Here is a 16,519-nt window from a genome sequence, read left to right on the forward strand (position 1 = left end):
GTTCACAGTTTCTCTGGTGCCAGCAATGTTGCTTTACGGTCTGTTTTGTAATGCTTTCCAAGCTTTAAAAGCTTTTAAGCCAAAAAGCATGATTAATGTTTACAGTACATTGGTTCCTTTTGTTTTTGGGTCAGATAAAACTAACTTTTGTTTCCTTTTAATCCTGTATTTTCATAGTTGAAGAGATCATGGTAAACAGGGTTCTGGTGTTTGACAGTGAACCTACATATAGCAAATCTGAGGCTGTCTTAACACTTCTCCTATGCAGGTTGAAAAAAATTGTATGTATGTATACTTGTGCTCATGTATATATGTATTTATATAAGCCACAGAGACTTTTTAAATTTCATCTCATCATTACATGCCCTCTACATTACTTCAGATTTTTATATTGCATTAGTAAATGTTCTGTAGCTATGACTAATGCATTGTAAGCAAGTTGTGTTAACAAAGTAATCCTACATAATCAGAAAGAAAAATGTCAAGATACATTCTCTAGTTTGGATGACTTCTGAAGTCTTAAAGAGTGCCTTGTACATGATTTTTGAGCTTTACATATTATTCCTAGTTATAAAGTCTTTGTACATATACTGTCACACCTAACCAGTTTACTCGTTTTTTGAAAATCTTAAGTGTAACATGACTTTTAATTTGTCTGTGCTGAATCAGACGATGTATTATTTAAGCTCATAAAGAATGCTTTAAAATATTTGATTATTAAAGTACATTAAGCATTAAATTAAATTAACCTTAAACACCATGTTTGCTTATTAACATACTGTGAAAAAGTGCAATACTGATCCTGCCACAATACTAAATTTCCATTTTCTGGCCTAAAATTCTATTATGTAGACTAAAAAGAAAACAAATTTCAAATTATTATGATCGAACCCTAAATTTATGCCACCTAAAGGAAACAAATCTGTACTTTTGTCTGACCCACACTTGAGTTAAAATGAGTTTATTCACTGCTGGAGTGCTGTCTCTAGGCAAGCAAAATCAAGTTAGATTTCTTTTGAAGATGCTGAGCAGTATAAAAAGTTCACTTTTGAAGCTAGAGCAAATAGAAGACTGAATTGCAAATTATTGCACCAAAGGAGGCCTTATTATGAAGACTTCTGCTTTTTTGCTGCAGAGTAATAGTATGTGTTTGGTTTTTTTCTTACTGCAGCTCCTCATGCTCTGTGTCTTAGAATGGTTTAAAGTTTTTGGGTTTTTTTTATTTTATTTTTAGCCTGCAGTTTAAGTAAGGATGAGACTGAGACTTGCATGAGGAATAGAAACATGTTTGATGTGTAATAATCCCATTACATTATAAAAAGCTAAAAAAAACCAAACCAAAACTAGTGTGGAATAAAACTGTTAACCACATAGCTACTGTTCCTTACAGTATTGTGCATTTGACAGTTTACCAAATCGGATATATTCAAAGGGCTCTAACCCAGTTGTGGATTCTTTCCTTCAGCAGACAAAGTGTGCATATTTATAAAAATATTTATATATGTGTACATGTGTCTTTATTTTTTTATCCTTAGCTAACAGCCCCAGTCCTAAGCTTTCTAGCAAAGGGTCTTGATTCCTGTCAGGGGTTGCTACCAAGACATCGGAAGGATTTTTGACCAAGGTTTTCTAAAGCTCAGTGTCACACCTGCCATACTTTACAAAGGAGGTGTTTGGACGCACAGTCCTAGGACCTACTGTTACTTTGAGTTTTTTTCTTTTTGTCTTTGTCTCTATCCTAGAATTAAGCAGTGTTCACACTAGTTTTCAAATAGTTGACTGGGTAAATTGTATTCTGTGTAATAAAACTTAGTAAAATTGATACACCTGTTAACTTTTAATGACGAAGTATTGTGGACACAGGATGTCTAACTGAAGATTAACCCCTTATATTAAGTTATATACGGTAAGAATTTGTGCTTGTGTTTTGTAAATTAATTCAACTGGTTTTGTTTTAGCTCAACAGGGTGGTAGGTTAGCCATCTGAATTTATTTAAAGACTATTTAAGGGGTTAATCCTAAAATGTAAAACAGATGCAAAAATTTACAGATTAAGTATTACAAGAGTTTCCTTGATACATTTTTTCCAGTCAATATATTCTCAGTGCAATTAGGTGTCTTACAACTTCTTAGTCTTTTTAAATTTCAAGGATATTAATATGATATCTGGTAGTAGCACATTTTAGATTGACATTTCCAGCACTGTGTATGATTCTTTTCTGTGCACCTAAACTGTAATTCTTTTTAGTAAAATTGTTTTCCAAATTGAATTTTTTGGAGCTAGAAGTAATTGGAATTTCAAATTATGTAGTGAGTTATTGTGATTAAAGTTTGCACAGTATAATCTATTTGAATAGTAGCTTTAAAAAAAGACTGTAAAAAACAGACTGATTAGGCTACTGGACAGAAGAGACACATTTTTAATTTCTCAGTCTTATTTTGCCTCTTATTTTCCTGCTGTGCATTTCCTCTAAATATACTCCTTGTCTTTTTATATCCAAGTTTTACTTGTTTCATCAGTTATCTTACCTGGCACCCCTCTTGTATAGGTTTTGGTTTGATTTTTGTTTTGTTTTAAATGAAATGCCCCTTTAAATGTCTTCATTTGCTGTGTAAATACCTTGTTGGTTCAGTTATTCTGCTTTCCACTTTAATATATAGTACATAATTTTAAACATCTGTTTGAGAAGATACCTATGTTCTTAAGTTTGTTCTTATTTTGAAATTTTCCCCCTTTTAGCCCCATGTAGAGCAATGGGACTATCCTATAAAAAAATGCCCAAATCTTAATGGAATACTTCAGATTTAAGTTTTGCAAAGTTATAGAACCATGTTCATTCATAGCTTTTTAGTTCTCTCTAAAGTATCCTACTATTTATTTTGCATTTGTGTATAAATAGGTGGTTTCTGAGCTCTCTGCATCATCCCTACTTGCTGGCATGTTTCATGCAACTATATATAACTTCTATTCTCAGAGTTACCTAACTTTATATCTTGCTGGAGTAAATCCTGTGAAATGAGTGCCATTGAGTGAAGGCTTTTTTTTTTCATCTTGTCTGGTGTATCACCAGTTATGCTACCAGTATACTTTGTCACTAGTCACAATAGCCATTTTCATAATTAGTAAAAAAAAAAAACTTTTAAAAGTGATCATTACATTATATCCCGACAATTTTTAAAGTAACTTGAAGATACCATTTCATATTGTTCAGTGGTTCCAGTTTCATTGATTTAAACCATTTCCAAAAGGGTCTTGTGGTCTTTTCTATTTTAGTAACAAAGCAATCTGCTTTGTAATTAATCCTTTTCCGAACATTTAAACATAAAAGATCTACCATATTTTAGAATAATAGAATCATAGAATCATTTAGGTTGGAAAAGCCCTTCAAGATCATCAACTCCAACTGTTAAACTAACGCTGCCAAGTCCACTGCATCTAGTGCCACATCTATACTTCTTTTAAATCCCTTCAGGGATGGTGACTCAGCCACTTCCCTGGGTAGCCTCTTCCAATGCTTGGCGACCCTTTCCTTGAAGAAATTTTTCCTAATATCCAATCTAAACCTCCCTTGGCACAACTTGAGGCCATTTCCTCCTGTCCTATTGTTTGTTACTTGGGAAAAGAAACCAACAACCACCTTGTAACAACCTCCTTTCAGGTAGTTATAGCGAGTGCTAAGGTCCCTCTTGAGCCTCCTTTTCTCTAGGATAAACACCTCCATCTCCCTCAACCACTCCTCATAAGACTTGTGCTCTAGACCTTTCACTATATCCATTGTCCTTCTCTGGACATGCTCCAGCACCTCAGTGTCTGTCTTGTTTTGAGGGGCCCAAAACTGAATACAGGATTCAAGGTGTGGCCTCACCAGTGCCAAATACAAAGGTACAGTCACTTCCCTAGTCTTGCTGGCCACACTATTGCTGATGCAATCCAGGATGTCATTGGCCTTCTCGGCCACCTGGGCACATGCTGGCTCATGTTTAGCCGCTGTCAACTATGGCCCCAGGTCCTTTTCTGCCAAGCAACTTTCCAGCCAATTCTCCCCCCAGCCTGTAGTGCTGTGTGGGGTTGTTGTGTAGGACCTGGCACTTGGCCTTGTTGAACCTCATACCATTGGCCTCAGCCCATCAATCCAGCCTGTCCAGATTCCTCTGCAGAGCCTTCCTACCCTTGAGCAGATCAACACTCCCACCCAACTTGGTGTCACCTACAAACTTACTGAGGGTGCACTAAATCCCCTCATCCACATCATTGATAAAGATATTAAACAGGACTGGCCCCAGTACTGAGCCTTGGGGAACCCCACTAGTGACTGACCGCCAGATGGATGTAACTCCATTCCCCGCCACTCTGGGGCTGGTTGTCCAGACAGGTTTTTACTCAACAATATGTGCACCTGTCTGAGCCATGAGCAGCCAGTTTCTCCAGGAGAATGCTGTGGGAAATGGTGTCAAAGGCTTTACTAGGTCTAGGTAGACAAGATCTCCAGCCTTTCCCTCATCCACTCAGTGGATCACCCTGTCATAGAGGGAGATAAGGTCATTTAAGCAGGACCTGCCTTTCCTAAACCCATGCTGGCTTGGCCTGATCCCCTGGTTGTCCTGTATATGCCACATGATGACACTCAAGATGATCTGCTCCATGACATTCTGTGGTACCAAGGTCAGGCTGACAGGCCTGTAGTTCCCCAGATTCTCCTTCTGGCCCTTCTTTCAGATAGTCTGCTTTGTTTTTTTCTTTCTTGGCTTTTCTTTTTCTTGATGAATCATGAGTAAAGCAGTCCCTATTCAGATCCTTCCTTGCATCCTGAATGATATTGGAGCGCATATATCATGGATGAGGAATTTATATGAGTAAGAAAGGATATTTAAAAGTAATGGAACTCTTAAAACTGAAGAGATTTCACATTCCTTTAGTCAGTTTTTTAAAATGCATAATAATTTTCATTTCAAGTTTAAAGTATGATAAAAATAACATTACAAAATATCTAGTGATTTTAAGTTTTTTTGTTTTTAATATACTTAGCTTTTCTTAAAAAGAGTAAGTCCCAAATAGCATGTGACCATTAAAATTTCCATGAAACTAAGTGTGAATATTTCTACTTTGTTAAAGTGGATTTTTAGTGTTCCTTCTGTCTTGTGGTCTCTGTGTTGGTGCACTGTGTCCATTAATTTTTTCCTTTCCTATTCAATTTTAGGGTACATATGTTTTTCCAGTGTTAGCTTAAAGAAAGAAGTACTGTTTTGCATAATCTGCAATGCATTTGAAAATAACGTGACAGCTAAAGTTTAATATGATTCTACAATCTTCATACTGGGTTAATGCCCTAATACTAATTGAATGACTTTTATTGAACAATTGCATTTGTTGTTCATGGGTTCAAACTTTAAATGGCATGTGTGACATTGAAGCTACTTTAAATGGTCAAACACCCATTCCTCACTGCATTTTGCCAATTCAATCCATTTTAGATGTAACCTCGGGTATGGTGAAAGACCCACCGGACGTCTTGGACAGGCAAAAATGCCTTGACGCTCTGGCTGCTCTACGCCACGCTAAGTGGTTCCAGGTTCGGAACATAATTTTATTTTCTTCTTGTAGCCTTATGAGAGATTAGTTCAGTTGTAATATAAATGTCTAACTGGGTGAAAACACTCAGTGTTGTTCATGCTAATAATACTTAATATTTTTCTGGTCCCTGAATTTAAGTGTAGAAGGTTGAGTAGGGAGGAACTGCTGTATGCAGTTATTGTTCATTTGACCTTTTTTTTCTTTTTCTGGTCATCAAGAAAGCAATGTGGAAAGCTTGATTCACTTGGGGTGATCATATGTTGTATATTTGTTATATGTTCCATAAGGCTGCAGAGTAACTTTGTTTTAAATAATGAAATATGTGTTTAAAGCTTTGTGTTTAGATTTAAGACTTTTCCTATTTCTTTAAGTGTAGGGAACGAAAGGCAAGAAGCAACTGTTTGGTTTAGTGACTTTGCATTCTGGCAAAGGCACAATAAAGAAACCAAACAGATTCCCTTCACCTTTCCATCTCTATACCTATTTCTTAGATCTTTATTTCTAATATAGAAAAATACTGTATTTATTGTTGCAGGTGAACATAGGTCAAAGTGTATAGGGGATCAAGAAATGTTTTTCTTGTATAACCTGTGCACTTTGACTTCTATCACCTGAAATTACTAACCCTGTATAAAATACTGCTGTAAATGGCAGCTCTTAGAATAAAGTTGTAGAATGATTTGTTTTGGTCTTGTATCTGAGCTTCCATTGAACAGCGGTGTTTTAGTCTTTCAACAAGTCCTATTTGCTGTATCTGCTGGGATTAATTTAATTTTGTATTGTTCTCAAGGCTAGAGCTAATGGTCTGCAGTCCTGTGTGGTTATCATACGTATTCTTCGTGACCTCTGTCAGCGGGTTCCAACTTGGTCTGATTTTCCAAGCTGGGTGAGTAATGTTCTTTTGAATGAGTTTTTAATGCACATTGGGTTTTTTTTAATCCACTGCAAATAAAGCATGGGAATGTGTTACTACAGTTTTAAAATTTAGGTTTTTAAAAGGAGTAATGTAGGGTTTTGCTTGGGCAGTTTGTTGGTTGGTTGGTTGGTTGGTTGGTTGATTTTTTGGTTTTCCCCAACAAATGATCCAGATTACCTCTAAAATTTTAATTTTCTGTGGTTTTGCCATGTGGAGCTGAAAACGTTTTTTCAAAAGGAATTTTCTTGTTGTTTTTGGAATTCTTTGAGAGTAGCATTCTTATTTTATATTTTAGCATTTTTTTCCTTTACTCTATATCAAAGAATCTATTTTTTACTTACAACCTGCTCTGAATTGCTTGGACTTTACTGAAACTGGTAGAAAATAATGCCAGCTGTGCCCAGATAGCTCTGTGATAACAGAAAAGCTGCTTGAAAGAATCATTCACAGCAATTCCTGCAATCATTAATATGTTGTTTCTGCAAGATGAAATACCACAGTACTAGTCTGTGGATGTGTAACCATCGGCATTTTAATCAGTGTCACTTAGACACAGCTCTCTAGGTTGTAACTGGTTACCTATCTCAATTGTTGCAGCTGAGTGGTTTTGGAGCATTCTTTTACATTGACTATCTTAAGTTATGCTCTCCAGGAGTGCAACTTGTGTTCCAAATATTAATAAATGTTCAATCTGTGGACTGCACAAAGTTAGTCTGAACCAAAATCTCCAAAGCGTATATATGTGGAGGTAAATGCAACTTTGACTTTTTTGTTTCATAGACCAAATCCTGTTGCACTGTGCTGCTTCCTAATGTAGACTTTTCAGTTTTGGCAGGAAGAGTGCTAACATTGTCAAGACAGTTATAATAGTTGGCATTATTTCAATGAGAAATGTTTTACAATTGTAATAAGCTTGCTGACCAGAAAAAATGTGGAGCAATTATTTCTGCTTTTTAAAATATTTAAAGTTAAAAAAAAAATCCAGTTTCTCTGCTATACTTCATGAAAGATATACTGTACAAATATAGTTTTACAGAAGCTCGGAAGTATGTAAGTACCCTCAATATTGCTTACTAAGTAGCCAAAGAATAAACCCAGACATACTTTTAGAAAAGCATCCTTTAAAATATTGCAACACACAGCAGGCACATAGATGAAGAACAAGGAATGTTGTTTCTTATTTCTCATAATATCTGTTCTAAGGCGCAGCCAGAAATGAAGCGATGTGTCACAGAATCACAGAATGGGTAAAGTTGGAAGGGACCACAGTGGGTCATCTGGTTCAGCCTCCCTGCTTCAGCAGGGTCATCTCAGAGCACATGGCACAGGACTGCATCCAGATGGATCTGGACTATCTCCAGTGAGGGAGACTACACAACCTCTCTGGGTAACCTGTTCCAGTGCATGGTCACTCACAGAATAAAGAAGTTCTTCCTTATATTCAGGTGGAACTTCCTGTGCATCAGTTTCTGCACATTGCTTCTTGTTCTATTGGTTGGCATCACCAAGAAGAGCCTGTCTCTATCCTCTGACACTCACCCTTTAGGTACTTACAGACATTGATGAGGTCCCCTCTCAGTTGCCTCTTCTCAAGGCTGAACAGGCCCAGTTCCCTCAGCTTTTCCTCTTAAGAGACATACTCTAGATCCTTGATCAACTTCATAGCCCTCTGCTGGACCTGCTCCAGGAGCTCCATGTCTCTCTTGTACTGAGGACCCCAGAACTGGACACAGCACTCCAGCACACCAGGGGTGAGCAGAAGGGCAGGATCACCTTCCTCAACCTTCTGGCAACACTCTTCCCAATGCACCCCAGCATGCCATTGGCCTTCTTGGCCACAAGGTCACTGCTGGCTCATGGGCAACTTGTCCACCAGGACCCCCAGGTCCTTCTCTGCAGAGCTGCTTTCCAGCAGGTCACCCCCAGCCTGTACTGGTGCCTGGGGGTTATTCCTCCACAGATGCAGGACCCTGCACTTGCCTTTGTTGAATTTTAGGTAGTTCCTCTCTGTTCATCTCTCTAATCTGTCGAGGTCCTTCTAAAGAGCAGCACAGCACCCTGGGGTATTGGCCACTCCTCCCAGCTTTGTGCCATCAGCACACTTGCTGAGGAGGCATCTGCCCCTTTGTCCAAGTCATTGATGAAAACATTAAACAATACTGGACACAGTATAGAACCTTGGAAAGCACCACTAGTGACAGTCCTCCAACTAGACCCTGTGCCACTGATCACAACCCTCTGGGATCTGCCGTTCAGCCAGTTCTCAATACACCTCACTGTCCACTTATTCAATCCATACTTCCTGAGTTTGCCTATGAGGATTTCATGAGAGATTTCAGGCCTAGGTGTCTCAGTTCTCTCTAAAAGTGTTTCCTGTCTTGCTCTTGTCTCCAAAAAATGGGAAATAAACTCTCCAACCAATTTGCTAGGTTAGAAAGCCAACATTACTTTATTAGCAGTGCTGGATACATGGGGGATTCTTCTCAAAGCCTGCATGAGCAGCAACCTAACAGACCAGGTTATATTCCTGAAACTAATGCATATTCATCATATTTCCTGAATACATGCATATATGCTAATTATTTCCATGGACTTGTTTGGATATGGTTCTAGATCTTCTGATGAATCTTTTCTCTTTCAGAGTATCTCAAGTATGTCATCAGGTCATAATGTACTTCACTTATCATTCTTTGCTCTGACACACAATCCTTGTTCTCAAAACTAAGATATAAGCTAATACATATTAATCACTGATAGAAGTAAACAAGGATGCATTAGCTGGCAGAAGACTTATTAGTCACAGATATAGGGAGTTAACACAAGGCCACAATCATCTCTGGTATTTGCATAAGCACTGTATGGTACAAAAGTAAACATTAACCACAAATACAGGGATCATACACTAATTGTGCTAAAGTTAAAAGAATGTTCCAACATCTACCCCCAGTGCTGCATAGACTTCTTATTAAAGAAATTTAACTTGTTCAGTAACACTCTTGGTACCTGATGCATTGCCAGTGCCACGAATCACCATTGAAATTTGTGTATTCAGTTGTTCTTTTGGCTTGTTGGCAAAGTCCTACTGACAAAAAAAAAAGACATTTAAAATATATATGATTTCTTACAGTTACAGATAAAATTTTGTAGATTGAAGAAATATATTTTTCTAGACGCAGAACTTCTCCTGACCTTTATGCTAGAAGCCTGTTACAAGCCAGAGATGCCACAGCATTTCAGAAAGAGCCTAAGTAGTTTTAATAATAGAAAATATTAGGAAATCTAAACACACATTAGTATCAGTCTCTTTATATAGCTAGAAATAAAAACTAAATTAGATGAATTGTGTCAAGTTCCTACAAGTTAGAAGGAAACAATATTCAAAATTTATTTTTATTTTCCAAACTTGAAATCTAGCCGTTTGTGCACATAAACACTGGGGCATCATAATTCACATTTTCCTATGATGAAATTGAAGACTTTAGTGTATTGTATGAGGATCCAAAAGACCTAGACTTGAATAAATGATGTGATCTGCTTTTTTTTCTTTCCTGCTGTATTTTGCTTCATACTTGGAAACAACTAAATTGTTGCAAAAACTCAAAAGCTTGACCCTGAGTGATACAGTCTAAGTACTAAAATACCATGCTCAAGAATTGAAATTTGTCAGTTAAATTGAGCTAAAATAGAAAGGAATAGGCACCCTTAGGGAGTAATTGTAATCAGCACTGCCTGTAGTTACTTGCATGCATTAGAATGGACATTTATTCTTGGAAAGTAGAAATAGAAGGCAACATTAGAGCAATTGTAACTTGGGAGAGGAACCAAAAAAAAACCAAACTCCCAGAAATCCCACCAAAAACCAAGAGAGACATATTGTTTGAAAATAAAACTTGCCAAGGAGGTGGTATTGAAACATCCATTTATTGCTTACTTTGCAAAAATAACCATAAACTTTTATAGTTTTGGTTTTTTTTTAATGGTGTCTAATAAAGGCAAACAATGGAAACATTCACAGAAAAAAAGGTGTAAATTTTAGAAAACCTGTTTATCATCAAGGTTTTTTTTACACTTGTTTAACATCTAAGTAAGTGTTAGCGTATACCCAAAAAACAAAAATTGCAGTGAACTTCAGTTTTGCAAAACTGAAGAACTAGTAACCATTTAAATGTTAAAAGGTCATTAAATTTTGGATACTTTAAGTTCCCGTATTCTTGTAGAAAAAAAATTTCTCTGTAGCATCCTGTTAATTTCATGAGATGAATCAAATTCATAATTTCATACTGATTTGTGGAAGGAAAAATACTCCACAACTTGTAAAAGTTGTAAAGCCGGTATGTTTATTACAGCGCTGGATGCATGTGGGGATCGTTCCCCATAAAGGACATGCGCACCCCTGAGAACTCCCGATCCGTTTTTATCCCCCTTACTGGTACATATGCATAGAATTTCACAATAGTTTCATACATATTCATTTTACTGGTTTCCCGTTACACTTGCAGCTAGTTTTTTATCAGAAAATACAGAAAGAACTCCTGGGTCACCTTGCCCTGTCTCCTGCAGCCTCAGCTTTGGTTTTCGTCTGTTTCAAAGTTCAAGGGGTCTCTCTTATCTCTCTCACATTTTTCCTTCAGCTGAGGCAGGTTTTTTTTTAAACAGCACATTTCACCTAAATCCAAAATGGATTTCCACCCTGGTAAATTTCCACTCTGTTTCAATATTGTGTGCTGTTTATTCACATGGCTAAGAGATTCCAGTGACCTACCACGTTTCATGCTCTCAAAAAATGACTGGACAAGTTCTCCAAAGAGGCTACTACTGTATAAATTTCTAAGAAAATCTTTGGACAATTTGTCATGAGAAGCAGCATATCGGTACTCAACACTCAATGTTAATCTTACAGTAGCTTTCTTTTTATTAATTGTTAACAAACATCTGATTTTTAAAATTTTAACTGAAAGTGTTCTGTGATGTGTAATATCCTTCAAAATTTCAGTTTTAAAAGTTCTATACTGAACAACAGTAGTAGATTATTTTTAAATCAGTCTTCTAAATTGTCTGGATTTTCTTATTGTTCTTTTAGGCTATGGAGTTACTTGTGGAAAAAGCAATTAGCAGTGCTACTGGACCACAGAGTCCTGGGGATGCACTAAGAAGAGTTTTTGAGTGTATATCTTCAGGAATAATCCTTAAAGGCAAGTTGCAGTTGATTAGTGTCTGTATACTTATGTTTAAGTATGTAAAATCTGTAATCTTTATTGAAATAAGATGGAGATGTGCTACTAATTAGCCTAACTGTTTTAGGTGGTCCTGGCCTTCTGGACCCTTGTGAGAAAGATCCTTTTGATACACTTGCTGTAATGACAGATCAGCAACGAGAGGATATTACTTCAAGTGCACAGGTAAGGAAAAGTGTCACAGTATGATAAATTGGATTCAAACCTATACAGGGGACCTTCAGCCAACCCTGTTCAAGCTTAACCACAAGCAAACCACTGGCCAGAGAGCTGGGCAGAGAGCAGTCCCATCCAATCAGCTATCTGGGCCTTGGAGATTCAAAGCCCCTATAAAAAGGGCAGCCATATTAAACTCAGGGCTGTTTGCTGATGATGATTGGTGTGTTGTGTCGTGTGTCTGTCTCTAAGCCATGTCCCCACATAACAGAAAAGTGTTTTAAGTAACTAAATTTGATGGATAGTTTTTTTGTGGGGGTGGTTGGTTGATTTGGGGGTTTTTTGGTGTTTTTATTAATGAAACTATATGATGGACATGAATTTTCTTTTCTTAGAATGTAGTCCAGTCTTTCAAATGATCAGTCTTAAGCTAGGCAATAAAAATGTCACATCAGAGAATGTATTATAGTGTTCATTTTTGTACTAAAATTAACAAATTTTCCAGAAAAGTTTGAAGCACTCCCATCTACATATATATAATCTCTGTAAAGATGCTTACTCTACAGTAGTATGTTATTAGATTTAAAATTGCACCGGCATTTAATATTTTATAAATTGTCCTGGTTTAGGTCAAATTTTTGGAGGAAACCTCCAAAGGGGTCTCCTCTAGAAAGCAAATTTCAGCAGCCCCTCCCCTAACCAGTTCGGGAGAAAAAAATCTCCTTGGAGAGAAGTGGAAAAAACTGTTTATTTAACAAGAAAAGTACTCACAAGCATGAAAACAAAAAAGTAATATAAACAATGGAACCTCTCGCTGTTCTGAAGAGATGGCAAATTCAGAGTCCTTCTGTGGATGTGGCTCAGTCTCTCTGGGGCTTGGGCCCAGCATGCCAGGCCTGGCATTCAGCTTGGGGGGCCCCCGGGTGATTCTCCTGATGTCCTGGATTGGAGAGAAGCTGAACAGTCCTAGAAGAAGTCACAGTTCAGGGAAAACCTTTCTTGCCTTAGCTAACAAGGAAAACCAGTGAAAAAAAAGCAAAGAAAAACTCATTCTCTCTCTCTCTCTGCAAAAGCTGAGAACTCTGAGAGCACTGAGCTCTTATCTGTCTCCTGCAGTCTGAGCTAGGCAGCACAGACTGTGAGAGAGAGGAATTCTGGGGGAGTAAAGTGAAGCTTCTGCAGATAAACTGCGTGCAGCATCATAAAGTCACTCCAAGAAATCTGTGAAAGCTTAAATTTTAAATATTTATTGTATCTACTTACAGTATTGGCTATTCATGCTTGCAGCTTAAGAGTTTTCTGCCCCTACCTCTTAATTCAATCCTTTTGCTGAAGATCGCTAATGCATATTGGGGCACATGACAAGCCTTGGCTGCTTCAATGCAAGTCCAGCAGCTAAAACACATGTATATTATTTTTAAGTTAATATGTTGTATTTTGTATCGAAGCAGCAAATGGGACATACACATTTTATTGTGTTGACTTTGTTGGGGAAAGGAAGAGAGGATAATAAGAGCTAAGGATAATATCATATACCACTAATGTTCTTCATTAATTGTTTGATAAAGTATTTTAAATTGACATTTGTTTCTAACAGAAATATCTTCTTTCTATCCTTTTTCTAGTTTGCGCTGAGACTCCTTGCATTCCGTCAAATACACAAAGTTTTAGGAATGGATCCATTACCACAGATGAATCAACGCTTCAGTATTCATAATAATCGTAAAAGAAGAAGGGACAGTGATGGGGTTGATGGATTTGAAGCAGAGGGAAAAAAAGACAAAAAAGATTATGATAACTTTTAAAAACATTTGTCATTAGTGCTAAGATTGAAGGTGATAAAAAGTCCATTTGTTGCCTTGCTTTTAAATAGACATAACAATGTATGTTTAAAATACCCAAAAACAACTTAGTAATTAGATTTGGAAGAGAAAAATATAGCTCTTCTGTGAGATTGTGAATATTTTAATGATATACTGTATCAGACAGATTATGAATGGGAAGACTGCAAATGGAAACTGTCATTGGAAAAAATAGTGGTTTTTCCTCATTACATTTTCTTTAAATGTGTTGCTACCTTTAGTCTCCGTTTCTCTCTCATGTGCATTGTTTTATCTTAACTGTATTTAATTCAGTGTTTGTGCTTCTGTTCCTGTGTGTATTTTGATTATTTTTTTTTTATTTGGAAGGTTTTTTCTTTGCCTTTCACACTAGTTGTACATGTTACATTGTGTTAGCATAAACTGTTACCCTCCCAATTAATATTTTACAGAACTTCATTTTGTAAAGTCAGACTGCAGGATTATGTTTTTGCTCTTGTTTTCCTAAATGTGAAGGGGTTGCAACACATAATTATCCTGCCATTTGAGTGCTCAAAATGAAATGTTTTTGCCAATATTTTGGCATTTGTCTCTTTAGTGTGATATAAAGTGTGATATAGTGTGATATCAATATAAATATTTGTTAATCTAATCAACTTTGCTGTTAGTTGTGTATTAGCAGTATAAAAGCTAATATATAGAGTATGGTCTTACAACAGTTTTAAAGCAGCTGCATAATTGATCAAAGTTTTGCATGATGTTTTGGGGTTTTTTTAATATAAGGGCTTTTAAAACTATCATTTTAGATTAAATGCGTAGGTCTTTCTACGATTGACTTTGTGACATAGCAAGGTCAAAATATAACTTTCTGAATTTCCTTTTTCATCATACAAACAGAAGCAGGCATTTCCCATTTAGACAAAGTTAGTAATTCTTTTCAGTCCACTTTGTTGATATTAATGCCTCTCAGCCCTTAAAATAAACGTTTGTCATATCAGTGCCTGTAAGGGTATTCCTTATAGCTATTTCTGTATAAACTCTCAGTGATTTTTTTTTCAATAATTCAAATTTTAAAAAGTGAAGCATAATTGAAAAAGTGAACATTATTAAAGGAAAAAAGTAACCCTGAAAATTGTTTGATGTACGCATATGTCTCTTTCAAAAAGCTAAGTATAGCAGTGGTGTAGTAATGTTACACTATACTGTTGATGTATGATCTGGTAGACAGGTGTGATTTGTTGTCACAGCACTACTGTGGAATATACAACTAAAAGCTAAAATTTATTAAATTACTAAAATTCATTATACACTTGAAACTGAAGTTTCCCTCATTCTGTTCAGTGTGTATTATGCTTTTTGCAAACCCATAAAACTCGCAGATAAACATAGACTAACATTCTGGTAACTATTGATGGCTGTAGGAGTGTATCACACATTACAAAGATCATTTGTTATTTCTGGTACAATTAAAAAATCTTTTTGTTCCATTTTGAGGTTGAATTTATCTTTGACCTTTTTAATAAATGCCTCTTGGAGTAGGATGGGGGGGTGTTTTTGTTTGCAATGCTTACTGCTAACAGCATGGGCCTGTCAAATAGAAATATACAGTATTTTAGAAAAATTGAGAGAATCTTAAGGAAATATATTAATAACATTCTTCAAGCATTACAGTGCAGTTTTAAAATGAGTGGTTATTAGTGGTTATCAAATTAAAAGGAAGGTTTTCTCATTGTAGGAAAGATTTCTTACCACTTTCATCATCAGAAATACAATAATTAATGCATGCTTTAAAATTACTTTAAAAAAGGATTATGCTAGTTTCTTTTGTCTAGCCTTGATGTGTGCCTCCAAGCATGTGCTTGGTCTTAGTTGGTGGGTATTGGTTGTTTGGGTTTTTTTGGTTGGTTGGTTGATTGGTTTTTTTACAAGGGCTATCTTGCTGCCATGGTGTCTAATAAGCCATTACTGTTTATTTTGAAAGCTACAGGTGCTATTCATGTGGCTAGTTCAACTCCATACCAAAGTTTCTTTCTCCATAAAACAAACATTTATTTGGGCATGTGATTAACCCTAAAATTTAGGATTAAAAAGGTCAAAGATGTATTTTGGATTTCCTGTGGTTTTGTTCTACTGGCTTTCAACTCTTAAGCAGTTTCTGGGTCTTTTGAACTGTTGTATACTTAAAATAATTCCACATTAAATATGAAGCTGTGACTATGATTTTTGCACTGTGTGGTGAAGAGTGAATTTGCAGTTTATTTCTGTTTTACTTGCCCATTTTAATGGGCTATTTTAACTATGTAACTTCTGACTCCTGTTAAGCTAAGAATAATGGAAAAACAAGGTTTTAAAAAGTACAGCGTGAACTTTGTTTTTAAATATTACATTGTGTGCTTAGGAAGATAAAGTTAAGACCAAGTAAGCAATTTACAAGCAAATAGCCATTTTAATACCCTATGTTTTGATAATGCTATTGGTTCGCTAATAAACAGTTTGCCTTTCTTATTCAGCAATGCTGTGTGTTAAATCTCAAAGTGCCAGACACTATAGTCATAATATACAAAAAAGAAATGTACACAGCAAGAATTTTCCCCTCAGTGTTCACTTTAGAGGAACAATTTAGTAAAATGAGAGCTGTTCTGTTTTGAAGTATTTTCAAGCTTTGTCTGCCTAGTTTTTAAGTATGTGCTGTCCGTGAGTATTGTGGTTTCACATGGGTTTCTGTAGAGGCATTGGTAGAAATGCAAGTCTGTTCCATCATTCCATCAACATCTTACCCTATTATAGAATTCTATATGAATTGTTAACCTTATGGAGCTAT

At 36.3% G+C, this 16,519-nt stretch overlaps 1 protein-coding gene across 4 annotated transcripts in view; it reads left to right on the forward strand.

The window, feature by feature from the left end:
• Nucleotides 1–16,207, forward strand: part of LOC139598918 (zinc finger RNA-binding protein-like) — a 77,564-nt gene extending 61,357 nt beyond the window's left edge. For 2 of the 4 annotated variants that reach the window (XM_071445852.1, XM_071445853.1), the window contains exons 16-20: nucleotides 5,473–5,570; nucleotides 6,363–6,458; nucleotides 11,569–11,680; nucleotides 11,790–11,887; nucleotides 13,504–16,207. In XM_071445852.1, coding sequence (XP_071301953.1) covers nucleotides 5,473–5,570; nucleotides 6,363–6,458; nucleotides 11,569–11,680; nucleotides 11,790–11,887; nucleotides 13,504–13,683 — 584 coding nt within the window. In that variant the 3' untranslated portion in view covers nucleotides 13,684–16,207. Of the gene's footprint in view, nucleotides 1–5,472; nucleotides 5,571–6,362; nucleotides 6,459–7,691; nucleotides 7,934–11,568; nucleotides 11,681–11,789; nucleotides 11,888–13,503 lie in introns of those variants that run through there. The other 2 variants (XR_011682069.1, XR_011682070.1) reach the window with 2 other exon arrangements.
• The last annotated feature ends 312 nt before the right edge of the window (nucleotides 16,208–16,519 follow it).

This window comes from Agelaius tricolor, unplaced genomic scaffold (genome assembly GCF_023055355.1).
Source record: "Agelaius tricolor isolate 1412-34295 unplaced genomic scaffold, bAgeTri1.0.p SCAF_21, whole genome shotgun sequence".
In the NCBI taxonomy this organism is placed as follows: domain Eukaryota; kingdom Metazoa; phylum Chordata; class Aves; order Passeriformes; family Icteridae; genus Agelaius; species Agelaius tricolor.